Source organism: Silene latifolia, chromosome 3 (assembly GCF_048544455.1).
Source record: "Silene latifolia isolate original U9 population chromosome 3, ASM4854445v1, whole genome shotgun sequence".
In the NCBI taxonomy this organism is placed as follows: domain Eukaryota; kingdom Viridiplantae; phylum Streptophyta; class Magnoliopsida; order Caryophyllales; family Caryophyllaceae; genus Silene; species Silene latifolia.
The window spans coordinates 36092061-36106757 of NC_133528.1; the positions used below are offsets into that span (position 1 = coordinate 36092061).

General features: G+C 35.3%; 1 protein-coding gene across 2 annotated transcripts; it reads left to right on the forward strand.

The window, feature by feature from the left end:
- Positions 1-6062: 6062 nt before the first annotated feature.
- LOC141646041 (protein FAR-RED IMPAIRED RESPONSE 1-like) lies at positions 6063-12183 on the forward strand. 2 transcript variants are annotated; one of them, XM_074454137.1, is made up of 4 exons: positions 6063-6132; positions 9003-9502; positions 9732-10878; positions 11372-12183. In XM_074454137.1, exon 4 carries the CDS (start codon positions 11413-11415, stop codon positions 12052-12054), a length of 642 nt encoding a protein of 213 aa, XP_074310238.1. In that variant the 5' UTR covers positions 6063-6132; positions 9003-9502; positions 9732-10878; positions 11372-11412; the 3' UTR covers positions 12055-12183. The 2 variants fall into 2 exon arrangements, with proteins under 2 accessions (XP_074310238.1, XP_074310239.1); XM_074454138.1 differs by having other exon boundaries at positions 11372-11970.
- Positions 12184-14697: the final 2514 nt, after the last annotated feature.

The following is a 14697-nucleotide window of genomic DNA, read 5'->3' on the forward strand; positions in this document are numbered from 1 at the left end:
CCACACCATTTAATTGTGGTGTGCCAGGAGGAGTTGGCGAGATACAATACCACGATTTATAAGGTGATCTTTAAAGTCATTGCTTAAATATTCCCCACCACGATCTGATCGTAATGCTTTAATCTTCTTATTTAATTGGTTTTCTACTTCATTTTGAAACTCTTTGAACTTATCAAAAGCTTCACTTTTATACCTCATTAAGTAGATATACCCATATCTACTCATGTCATCGGTAAAAGTAATGAAATAGTCATAATTACCTCTAGCAGTGACTGTCATTGGGCCACAAACATCGGTATGTATTAAACCCAATAACTCACTAGCTCGAGATCCTTTTCCTAGAAAAGGTGAACGAGTCATCTTGCCAAGAAGACAAGATTCGCATGTACCAAATGATTCGAAATCAAAAGGTTTAATTACACCAGTCGACACTAGTCTTTTAATGCGCTTCTCGTTGATGTGTCCTAATCGACAATGCCATAAATAAGATAGATCAGGATCACCTGTTTTGAGTCTTTTATTATCTAAATGATAAACATCGTTGCATGTATCTAGAATATAAATACCATTGATTGAAATAGCTTGACTATATACAATCCCATTAAGGGAAAAAGTACAACACTTGTCTTTAATTACAAAGGAAAACCCTTATGTGTCTAACACAGATACGGATATTATATTTCTAGATAGCGTTGGTACAAAATAACAATTATTAAGATGTAACTCCAACCCCGAGGCTAAACTAAGTACATAAGTTCCTACAGAGACGGCAGCTACTTTAGACCCGTTTCCCATTCGGAGATCGACATCACCCTTGTTTAGCTTTCTTATGCTTTTTAGGCCCTGCAAATGATTACACAAGTGAGAACCACAACCAGTATCTAATACCCAAGTTGTATTTGAAGCATAATTTATGTCTATCATAAAAGATTCAGTTGAGAAATTACATGTCGGCTTTATAATGCCAGCTTTTATGTCATCCAAGTACTTTGTACAATTACGTCTCTAATGTCCCTTGTTATTACAATAATTACAAGTATCTTTAAGAGGATTACCCTTTATAGGTTTTTGCTTGGTAGAGCAATTCGCAATTGATTTACCTTTGCCCTCCACCTGAACGGGCTTCTTACCTGCGTTCCTCTTAAACTGCTTCTTCCCCTTCACGTTAATCGCAAGCACATCTTTCCTCGTACTCCCACTCAATCCCATGTCCTTCTCTGCTTGCACAAGCAAAGAATGGAGCTCATGTAAACTCTTTCTCATGTTTGTCATATTATAATTTACCCTAAATTGGGTAAATACCTTGACGTGCGAGAGAGAGTGGAGCACTCGGTCCACCACAAGTTCGTCGGGGATCTTGCATCCCAACCTCTCTAAAGTTTCCACGTACTCAATCATTTTAAGTACGTGTGAACTTACAGGTTGACCATCTTTGAGGTTAGCCTCAAAGAAACGAACAGCGGTGTCATACTGAATTATTCTCGGGGCTTGAGAAAACATAGTGGAAAGCCTCGAGAATACTTCATGTGCATCACGAAACTTGACACATTGCCTTTGTAAAACAGGATCCATTGAAAAAATCAAAACATTTTTTATTGCAGCGGATTCTTTTTGATAATTTGAAAAAACCTCCCTTACATCGGCAATGGCCCTAGTACTAGGCGAAGGGGGAGAGGGATCGACAAGGTAGCGTAATTTGCCATCACCTGCGGCAGCTAATCGAAGTTGTTCTTCCCAATCTTTAAAATTACTACCGTCGGCTTTTAATACATATTTGTCCATAAAAGAACGTAGCCATAAATCTCTAGCTATGGTGGCGGTTTCACTAGTAGAAGTCATCGTGATTACTACAAAGGAAATAAAGGAAAGATTAACATTTATCGTCTATAAATATTTAACTTGTGAAACTATTTAACAAGTTCCCATTTATATAATGATCTCCCACTGAATTATATAAATGATTCCAAGATCCAATTTTATATAAACACGGGCACGGTGGACCGATTCAACCCATATTTATATAAATTTGGTGAGTCAACATTTTGACTGATTCTACTACTAGAATTCTTGGTTGACTGATTTTCTTAAAAACTATCTTTTAGCCCAGAATAAATATGGGCACGGTGGACCGATTCAACCCATATTTATCTCGTTGAGTCCAACCAATTTTCACGCGTAATAACTTTTATTACCCTACTTACCCAACGTAAAAAGAGTGTACCTCGGTGATCCGAACCTACCTCTAATGAAGAAGGGATTCATAGGTGCTATTATTTGGTAAGGCTTAATCTCAATTTTAAACAAAATGTGAGAGATCTTATCAATTTAATTGTCTATCACTTTTAAGTGAACAAAATTAGTGAATGCTAGACGATTAAATCGATAACAAAAAAAAAACATGTAGTGACGATTTGGCATGAATGCATAAAAGAATTAAAACAAACAAGTCCTAATATGGCCAACTAGTTAATCTAATTAACTAAAATTATTACACTTCGGAAACCAACTCCTTGGTCCCTTGAGTCTTCATAAATTGGCCTCCTTCTTTAAGATTTCGGAACGCCTTTCCGAAAACACCGTCTTCATAAAAACTCCGTCTTTAGTAGCTTCATCTGATTACTAATAATTAAATTACATAACAATACCCTATTATACAATTTGTAATAAAATTAAAATAAAACTATTAATTAATTACAAATTAGGCGATGCGAAATCGCAATTAATTACAAAACAAGTCGATATTCCCTTACATTTCGGGAAATACCAACTTCTACCTATGGCCATATTAGGAAAAATTACATAACAATAATTCTAAAAACCATTCATCTAAATGAATAATAAAATGCATTATGGAAAATGACATGCCAAATCGTCTAACTTACCAACAACGATCATTTGAGCTTGCTTTGACGGAATTTTTACCAATAAAAATTCATAATCAATTCTTAAAACAATTTTAAGAAATACACATCATACTAATCTGGTCTAATATCAAAATAATTATTCTCAACAATTATCTTGAATTTATATGGGAATTAAAACACAATTGTGACAAAAATGATATAATAATTCACAATTATCATACAAAAATTCCATTTAATATAAAAATTTATGGAAAAATAAATTTCAAAACCATGAACATTATGGTATTACACCAAAAATGCCATGCAAGTGAAAATTTTTGATTTTAAAATTTATTTAAAACGATTTCACAATTTAATCGGTAAAGCGACAATTTTTACGATTTAATTCTAAATCAAACCATAAAAATTGAAATGACTTAAAATAAAATTTTGTACATTTTGGAAAAATTTCCAGGAGCTAAAAATTCAGAAATTTCGAGCCCTAATGTTAAATCAATATTTATTTACAAAATAACCATTATTTACCCATTTTTATCAAATAAAAATCAATAAACTACCTAAATTAATCACATTAACCTAAAGTATCTACTTATCTCATAAATAGAATATGCATGTGGTTATTTATAAATAAATATGCATAAAATTAACATGCAACCCAATTTAATTAACTCTTAATTAATTTTAATGCATTTTTACTCAATTTTATGCCAATTTAAGTTATAAAAAGTGGAAAAATTTAACAAAAATCAAATTTTCGTCCCATATCATCCTAAGACCAGATTATTTACATGCAAGACTATATTATGTGATAAAACGAATTTTAGTAACATAATATCAATTTTATTAATTTATCTCATAAATTACTAAAATCGTCTTAAGACAACATGCATGTATTTAACAATGCTCTGATACCACTTGTTAGTTATTTAGACCAAATTAATACTCATATTATGATATTAAAATTATAAATTAATTTAAAGTGGTCTAAATCTACATGCATGCAAATAAAAAGTATAAAAGATGGTTTTAAACCATCTTAAGACAAAAATTCCTTACATTGCTATAAGGCAAATATGGGCACTACAAAGGTCTCCTACCTTTATAGTTCTTGAGCTATTCAACTATGGATGATCCTCCAAGAACACCAATTATCAATATAGGTAATCTCCTTTGGTGGCACCCAAGATTAACCCAAAATACTACTAAAATTAATAGCTAGTTAATAATAGTAGTAACCTTGTAATTGTATATTTGATGTACTAATTAATATTATTACTTTGATAATATTATTAGTTAGTTTTTATATGTGTTTTAAGATGAAAATGATAAACAAAATAAGAAGAAAATTTGGTCTCTTGGTGATGAAGAGAAACCGGCCAAAGCACCCTTAAAGACCAAAAGTTTCTTCAAATTTTTCCAACATGTTAAATGGTGTAATTGCATGGGTATTTATAGGCAAATGTGGAGACAATATTAAGTGGAAAAATGCCACTTAATGGACACTTGTGATGTCCTCATAAAACCGGTACAAGTGGACATATTTGAGTCCATTTCGGTTTTCGACATTTGCCCCACAAATGCTTATAAGTCTTATATTTAATTATCTTACATAATTAAATATTAATTTAATTATTTAACACTTAAATAATACAAATTAACTACCAATGACTACTTAACCATTAAGTAATCATAAGACCATTTTATCAACATACAATGTGTCAATATTATCCCACTTAGCTAATTTTACAACCTCTTGTAAAAATTAAATAGCTAATTAATTCCATTTCAAAACAAAAACACATATCGTATAAAATTAATTAATTAACAATTAATTAAGAAATTCTAATTATTTATTATTTAAATATCACATAATTAAATAATAAATCTCCTTGTCCCGAGTTCGTAACCCGTCATCAAATAATACTTTTACGTGACTAATTAAAAGTCAAGTAATACAAGGAATTAATTATCTCGTATCTCATACAAACAATTAATTTATTCTATTTGGGCGTCATCCTATAGGTGTGACCTAAAGGGATCAGCTGATCACCGCCGTCACACGACAGTAATGTGAAACTCTAGTCAGCCAATCATTACCGATTAACGATGACCAGCTGACAAATAAATAAAATAAATCCCCGATATTCCTTTTACGAGATTTAATATGTAAACGCACTCATTGTGGAGGACACTACTCCAACAGGTTATAGATTGATTAAGAAGAAGCTTGGAACTGTCAATCATCACGACGCTTGGGTGGTCGGTCACACTCCTAAGAATGGAAAGTTAGAAACTCCATATGATAAGGCCATCAAAGAGAAAATTGTAAGTTTGAATAAATATGTCACTCCTACCACTGGTGGTCGGTTATATAATTATGAGTTTAAATAAAATTTAGTTGCATAATGGTTTTAAGTGTATGTAGAGGATCTGTGAGAAGGAGATACAAGAAGGAAAATGGAAGCCTGAAGGACGCGATGACATTCTTGCTAGGGCAATCGGCAAAGCAGAGCATCCAGGTCGTGTGAGAGGGGTATCGACGCATGTTGGTATCACTAAGTATTTTGGGAAAAATACTCGAAGGACAATGAGTGGTGATGATAGGGTATATAAATACTGTATTTTATTCAACATAATATATATATATATATATATATATATATATATATATATATATATATATATATATATATATATATATATATATATATATATATATATATATATATATATATATATATAGAGAAGAGTTCTTATAAGGTCTTCATACCTTATAAGGCCCTAAGTCTTTATAAGAGCCCTTGGATGAAGGGATTGAAGGGATGAGATGAGGAGAGAGGGCGTGTTTTTTAGAGCAAAAAAAAAAAGAAAATGTTGATTGTGTGAGAGAGGACCACTTCCACCGTTTATGTATCGCCACCATATCAAATCCCGCGGACATTATGAATAAACAAAGCCTCCTATATCATTTTGCATGCTTCCCTCCTCTTTTCACCATTCAAAACCTCTCAACAAGCAAAAACCCATAAAAATCCCTTAAAAACGATCCTAAATCTGTAAAATACAATATAAATCATCAAAAAAATAAGAGAAATATCAGCGCTAATGGAAAACTATGTCGTGATCGTCGGATAAAAAAATTGTTATAAGATAAAGTACGTTATTGTTCATCCGTTAAAAAAATTGTCATTCTTCATCGAGAAACAAAGGGAAATGACATTCGGTGTTTGTGAAGTGGATCATATGCAGATTGAAGTTGCCGTCGAAGGTGAGTTGTTTACTTTCTTATTTGTGTCTAGGTTATTATTGTTAATACTGTTGTACTTTCATGGTGTTCATCAAGATTGTTCTTTCATTTTGGTAGCTTGTTGTTGATGGCAAAAAATGATCGAAATTGAAAAGCTTGATCAAGTAGGAATTATAACTCCAGTGCGTTTTTGAAAAACTCTGACCCAAATATGTATAACTTCAATAATACAGTATTATAACTCCAGACGTTTGTAGTAAAACTCTTTGAATATTTCCTGCAGCTTCAGGTAACAGGGTAATTGAAAACCTAAATTGTGCGTAAAAATCTTACTAAAGAACCAATTTTGATATAGTTATTAATGTTATAGCTGAAGTTATAAATTCATTAAGTGAAGATGGGTGTACATGATATGCCTGGAGTTATACATGATGTAGCTAGAGTTATACATCGTGTGACTAGAGTTATACAGACTGTTTATAGAGTTTTACATTATATGCTAAGAGTTTTACATTGTATAGCTAGAGTTATACATCGTATGACTAGAGTTATACGTTTTGTACCTAGAGTTTTACATCGTATATGACTACAGTTATACAGACTGTGCCTAGATTATACATCAAATGCACAGAGTTATACATGCTGTCTCTAGAGTTGTACATTGTATTATTAGAGTTATTCAGACTGTGTATGGAGTTGTACATTGTATGATAAGAGATACATTGTATGATAAGAGTTATACATTGTATAGCTAGAGTTATACATTGTATGACTAGAGTTATACATTGTATGATAAGAGTTATACATTGTATAGCTAGAGTTATACATTGTATGACTAGAGTTATACATTGTATGACTAGAGTTATATGTTGTGTACGTAGAGTTATACAGACTGTGCCTAGATTATACATTAAATGCACAGAGTTATACATGCTGTCTCTAGAGTTGTACATTGTATGATTAGAGTTATACATCTTTGTCTCTAGAGTTGTACATTGTATGATTAGAGTTATACATTAAAAGCATAGAGTTATACATGCTGTTTCTAGACTTATACGGACTGTTGTGTTCTTTGCTTGTATTTTTCTCCGTCATGGTTTTTTCTGTAATTAATAGTCGCTTAGTTTTTCTGAGTTTATTACCAAAACAAATTAAATAAAATAAAACAAATAAAATAAAACAAATTACCAAAACATTTAACATAGATGAACTTAATTAATAGATATATAGATACATAAACCTAATGCATTGCTAAAAAACAGTTCTTAGATGTTCATATAGGGATGCAGTCTCTTCTATGATATTCATCCTCTCCTCCTTTGCTATTTGGAGGTTTCGTTCAGCAGATGCAATATCTTCTAACAGCTGCAGATATCTGCTTTGCTCGACAAGCCATTTTCTTTGGCGTCCTTGAGTGCGATCCGAGCATCCTTAAGGAATTCCCTGTACTTCCTCTCGATTTCCCTCAAGCGGCTTATGAAACTTTTGTTGTACTCGGTCATAATGCATGTTAAACGAATGGTATCATTCATTCTTGAAGGAAGATTGGAGTTTATTAGGTTTTAAGAATTTAGGTTTTTGAGTTTAGGGTGGAGATAGGGATATAATGGACTGGTTATTGAGGCAGTGGAATGAATTTATAATTAGTAATGTGTCCTTTGAGTGGTTTTTTAATTAATATGTTTGGTGGTTGATGCTTAAATTAATACGAATTTTGTTTAGGAAGTTGTGCCATATCCCTGCTTCAAATCTTATAACCCTTCGCATTCCAGATATTGTGCCGTTTAATTAAATGTATACTCTTAGAATGTAAAGTATGCATAGAGTTATGCATTATATACCTAGAGTTATACATTATATGGACAGAGTTATACATTGTGTAGAATGAGTTATACATAAAAAGGACTAGAGTTATACATCAGATGCCAAGAGTTATACATTGTATGTCTAGAGTTACACAGATTGTGACTAGAGTTTTACATCTTTTGACTACAATTATAAATACTGTGACTAGAGTTATACATCAGATGCCAAGGGTTATACATTGTATGTCTAGAGTTATACAGATTGTGACTAGAGTTTTACATCTTTTGACTACAATTATAAATACTGTGACTAGAGTTATACATTAAATGACTAGAGTTATACATTGGATGACTAGGGTTATACGTTATCCGCCTAAAGTTTTACATTCGTGCCCGAGTTCTACAAAGTGTGACTAGAATTATAAATACTGTGACTAGAGTTATACATCAGATGCCAAGAGTTATACATTGTATGTCTAGAGTTATACAGATTGTGACTAGAGTTATACATCAGATGCCAAGAGTTATACATTGTATGTCTAGAGTTATACAGATTGTGACTAGAGTTATACATTGTGACTAGAGTTATACATTATCGCCTAAAGTTTTACATTCTGTGCCCGAGTTCTACAAAGTGTGACTAGAATTATAAATACTGTGACTAGAGTTATACATCAAATGCCAATAGTTCTACAGTGTGACTAGAGTTATACATCAGATGCCAGAGTTATACATTGTATGTCTAGAGTTATACAAATTGTGACTAGAGTTTTACATCTTTTGACTAGAATTATAAATACTGTGACTAGAGTTATACATTAAATGACTAGAGTTATACATTGAATGACTAGGGTTATACAGAGTTTGACTAGAGTTGTACATTGTATGACTAGAGTTTTACATTGAATGACTAGGGTTATACAGAGTTTGTCTAGAGTTATACATTGAATGGTAAGAGTTATACATTATATACCCAAAGTTATACACTCTGTGCCCAGAGTTATACAGTCTGTGCATAGAGTTATACAGTATATGCGTAGAGTTATGTATTTCTTAATCATTTCATGGATGTTTGATTCTGCTCAGGTGGTCGTAAGGCAGCGGAAGCTGAGTATTGTAAGCATTTGGCAGCGGAGTTTACACCTTGTGTAGGGCAACAATTTTTTGAAATCGACGAGGCAGTGACATTCTATAAAGTTTATGCATTGGCGTCCGGGTTTGATGTTCGGAAGTACTCGACGAAAAAATGGCGCGACGGTGAAGTAAAGACAAAGTTCTTTGGTTTGCAACAGAGAGGGATTCACATATGTCCCAAAAGGAGAGGCAGTAATTAAAAAAAAGAGACCGAGGTTAGGGAAGAAGAAATGCAATGGGGAAAAAGAACTGCAAACCAGAAGAAATATACAGTCAAGAGGGTAGGGTGTAAAGCACATGTCAGGCTATTTATGAAGAATGGAGTACTAGTAATTGACCGATTCCACATGGGGCATAATCACGAGCTTGTATCGAGTGAGGATCGTCAGTTTCAAAAGATGTCGCGGAACATAGAAGATTTTCACAAGTACTTGATAATGTACAACTCAAGGGTTAGTTTACTATTAAACAAACATCCACTAATTGAATGGCAAACTTCTAAAGTTATTCACCGAGATGATAGAGTTATGTAACCTAAGAGTTAAAAATAATAAGTAGGTGCACAATAAATCAACGGAGTTATGCATATGTATGATGGAGTTATAAGAATAGCTGAAAGGGTTATAGTTGAGGAAATCTTGGTTATTAATAAGCATCGATAAGGATTTGTTGTCCCTGCAGTTGAGGATAGGAGCAACTAGGACGTACAACATGTGTAAGGAGTTCATAAACGGGTTCGAGAACATTGGTGCATCCTTAACTGATTTTAAGAACTTCCACAGAGATGTGAAGTGCTTCATCCATAAACGGGACGGTCAATTGTTCATTGACCGGTTCAAGAATATGGCACAGAATAGGCAGGGGTTTTATTTTGATTATGAAGTTGACAAGGATAACAGCCTTCGGTGCGCAATATGGGCTGACAAAACCGCTAGGAGGAACTACTCCGTATTGAGATGCAGTGTCGTACGACCCAACATACTCAACAAACAAATACGATATGATTTTCACGCCATTCACTGGCATAGATCACCATAAGCGATCGTAACATTACGTGGGGCGTTGATTGCCCATGAAGACCATGAATACTTCCAGTGGGTTTTCAACAGGTTTTTGAATGCTATGGGAGGAAAGGAACCCAAGTACATTATCACAGATCAGGATCCGGGCATTATTAAGGCCGTACCCCTTGCCTTCAAGACTGCACGCCACCGATTTTGCATGTGGCATATAATGAACAAGGTGCCATCAAAGGTCGGGGTGACAAGGGAGGATTATAAGGAGTTCGTTCAGAAATTGAACAACATTATATGGGACGACAACATAGAAGCGCACGACTTTGACGCTAGGTGGGCGTAAATAATGGACGCGCATGGTCTTGTGAACAATGAGTGGTTTACAGAGGCGTTCGATAAAAGGAGACAATGGGTGATGGCACATTGCAGGGACTTGAACATGGGTGGTGTAATGAGAACAACCCAGAGATCAGAGAGCAGTAATAGTTTTTTTAAGAAGTTCGAGCAGAAGTCAGGTACGTTAGTGGAGTTTTGGATGCGTTTTGAAAGCGCTATGGACCATCAGCGGCATACGCAGAAGAGACTTGACCATGAAAACCGACACTCAACACCGGCACCGGGCACGCATTTACCCATGGAGGAATATGCGGCAAATGTTTATACCCGTGAGGTTTTCAAGGAATTCCAACTAGAGGTCATTTGCTCAATCGATACATGTAAGACCGGGGGCTATGCTGAAGTAGATGGGGTTGAAGTGACTGCCGTAAAGGATTCAATCAGACAGAAAAGTTTCAACGTAGAGTACAACCCAGGTAACAACATTTTGGCATCAACTTTATGTGGTAGTTGACTAAAGTTGGTAGATATTGCGCCAAAGTTACATTGTCTGAAGATAGAAGTTATACAATTGTTCAGTGAACTAAAGTTTTTCGAATGTATAATTTTCCGATAATATGCATAACTCTACTTCCAGAATGTATAACTCTTGTTGCCATATGTTTAATTGTTGTTGCCATTAGGAGTTATTCAATTTTTCACTGAACTGTTGTCATTTGCAGTATGACTCTGGTTATATATTGAATAACTTTAGCTTTCAGAATGTATAACTCTACTTCCAGAATAACATTAGAAATTCAATTTTTAACTGAACTGCAGCTATTTGTAGTATAACTCTGATTAGGGTTTGAATAACTGTAGCTTTCAGACTGTATAACTCTTGTTGCCATATGTATAACTCTACGTGATAATGTTTAACTGTTATTATATGTATAAGACTACTGACGGCATGATTTAATTGGATTACAGGGACACAGACTACACAGAGTGCACTGTATGATGTTTGAAAAATGGGATTTCTGTGCCGACATATAGTATGGATTTTGTCGGCTAACGGCATGAAGACAATTCCGGGTGATTACGTTTCTACAAGATGGAGAAAGGATGCATTGCAATTCAGATTATCAGAATGTGATGGTGAACAAATGGAAACAAATAGTAGCGCTGATGCAAAAGAAGTTGCGATGGTGAAGTTGTGGTCAGAAGTTCATGCAACCATTGGTTTACTTCGTGGCACGAGTGAGACTGAAGTTGTGAACTTAAGCTCGTTAATTAGAGAGTTCAAGGAGAAACTTTTACCGTACAAGAAGGATTTAACAAAGCAGCAGGAATTTGAGCGAATCCTTGGTTGCCCCGCCAGTGACGAGGTAACAATACTTCCACCAAAACAATCGAAAAACAAAGGCAGCGGTAAAAGAATGGTGTCAGCTAAGGCTAAAGCCATTGCCTTGGCTTCTAAGCCAAAGCGCATGTGTAATAACTGTAAACAAATGGCACACCACGATAAACGGAACTGCCCTAACCCATTCTCTGAGCATCCACCGTCTTCACCAGCATCTGAAGCAGTAGAAGAAGAAGAAGAAGAAGAGGAAGAAGAAGAAGAGAAAGAAGAAGAAGAAGAAGAAGACGAAGACGACGAAGAAGAAGAATAGAGAAACTTAACATGCTGTAGTAGTAGGCAGTAGAAAAATACCCCCGTCTCAACAAATTATTTACAATCTTTTTTTCTTTAAAAGGTAAAAAATCTGGTGAGACGGAAGGGGTCGTTAATAGCTAGCTTTTGTCTATTTTGAAGGGGGGTTGCACCTTCCAGTTTGTATAACTTCAGTAATATGGTCTGTGAAGTTTCAAGCTAATGTTGTATAACTCTTTTACATTATTTTGACGACTTCTGTTCATGGCAACATATCCGATATTGAAAAGTGGCTTTAAGAATGAATTATAATTTCAGTGGCTTTAAGTACAACTCTTACCCATATATGGATAAATGTACTTCACAGAGTGTATAACTCTTGTTCACATATTGTATAACTGTTGTTATTTTTTGTAAAACTCATAACTGTCTAATAACAATTGCCTTTTACATAACTGTAGTCATATGTTGTATAACTCTGGTACACAGTTTGTATAACTGTTGATGTTTTTTCTATAACTCTTAGCTGTCTGATAAATTTTGCCTTTTTTTCACAACTGCAGTCATGTGATGTATAAGTCCTGTACATAATTTATATAACTTTACTTCACAGAGTGTATAACTCTAATACTTATTTGCGAAACTTGGATTTTAATTATCACTGACCAAGATGATATAGTAACAATCTATGACAAAAAGTTGTCTAAGTTGTCAAGGAGTTTCATGACAACATACTAGAGTTGCAAAAAAAGAGGATACATAATCAAAAGAAAATAAATTCTATCTTTTAGCAGGTTTTTTTGGTCCTCTCCGCGCTGCTTTCCGTCTGGCTTCTAATTGCTTGGCGATCTGTAATTTATCGCCGATGAAACCATTGACCTTGTCCGAATCGCTTCCCGATGATGTTCATGTCGCTAGAGAAGCGTCGCTGCCAACTGGATCACCAAATAGCGACGGTTCACCTTCCTCTCGAGATCAACGTGATCAAACCTTTCCCCCTCGTACATTAACATGTGCATCATGGCGAACAAGCCAGACTCGGTGTCATTTATAGTTTGATGATGCCAGGCAAACGGGATCTCGACGGAATCGAACGCCGGTATGTCTTTCCCTCCGTTCTTCTCTTTGACCCTCGACTCCACGTAGTCGCTCATGAGGCTCGCTTTGGCGAGGCAAGAACGTCAAAAAGTGAGATTGTAAAAGCGGTGACCCCACTTTTTAGTTGTTGAACATAATTACAATTTAATTCCACTTACAACAATGTGACCAGCTTTGCATATCTCCGATTGCCGCGGACTTGAATAGTACTTACAGTCCCGGAAGATCAATCGTCCTAGAATTAAAGTTGATACACACACATGCATAATGGGCTTCAATCTTAATGGGTACGAAGATTAAATCAGCCTTGAAGCTGAAATCTGTCCCCACGTCGGTTCGAATACGTCCCACGTATTGTACAACCTGTCGGTGTCCGGTGTTTGTTGGATGGGGTCTCGCACAAGGTTCAAGATTATTTCTGTTCAAGTAGCAAAGTATATGTGTGAGGATACCAGTGGAGTTATAGGGGTTGTGCATTGGAGTTGCACAGTACCTCTTATAGCATAATGAAGAATGCCCGAGTTCATCTGGTTGTTAATAACTCCTCAAAACAAAATGTTTAACTCCGGGTGAATGTATAACTTTAGACTTAATTTCCACTTGTGAAAGTTTTAAAGAGGGTATGTGCAACTCTTATAACATATTAAAGGGATTGATTAGGACAATACCATATGACGGATACCGAAGAAAGACGAACGAAAAAGCCCGCAATCCTCTGCCTCCAATCGATTAAGCAACAAGGACCAACACTCAATCACTTTTTCATCCATTGGCGTCTCGGGGAGCATAGACAACATTTTCAACCTATTAATTGTTCCGTGCCGGCCATAACTCACAAGTGGTTCACTGTAGTTCAGACAGAAGGAGTTAATCAGGCTATAACGTATACTAAATGGGAAGGTAACTGCTATTAAAATGACTGCATAACTTCACTGGTGAAACGTATAACTGCAGTTTAGGAATGTGTAACCCCATTAACGATATTTATAACTTCAGTGATGAAACATATAACTCCATGTATCACTCTAGGTATAACTCCAGGCCTCTAATGTATAACTCCAAAGTATATATTGTACAACTCGACCATATACTCGTAAAACTCTACTCAAAATACGGTAGAATTCCCAAGATGGAAATGTGACTATATTAATAAAACTTAATATGATAAAAAATAGGATTTTAGACAGCTTACTCATTTGGAAATTTGTAGTCATCAAGAAAAACGTAGTCAGCCACTTGTTTGCGATACACCGGGATGTCCCTAGTTAATGCCTTGTTCATCTTCATCATCTTGGCGACCACGGTAAGGTCGGCGTCTAGTTCGCCGACATATTTGGTGCAACCAAGGCCGTCGCCCTTACCCCAGGAGCGGCTATTAACAGCTGAGAGGGCCCGACGGACGGCGTCCCGCCCAGGGCTACTTTGGAAGGTGGAGTCCGGAAGGTTGAACTGACCTTAGAGCAAGGTCGTTTAGCGAACCTGTTCTCACCGGCGTTTCCAACACCTCTCTTCCTTCCACTTGTGTTCTTGGGTGACCTATGTTTATCACGCACCTCCTCCAATT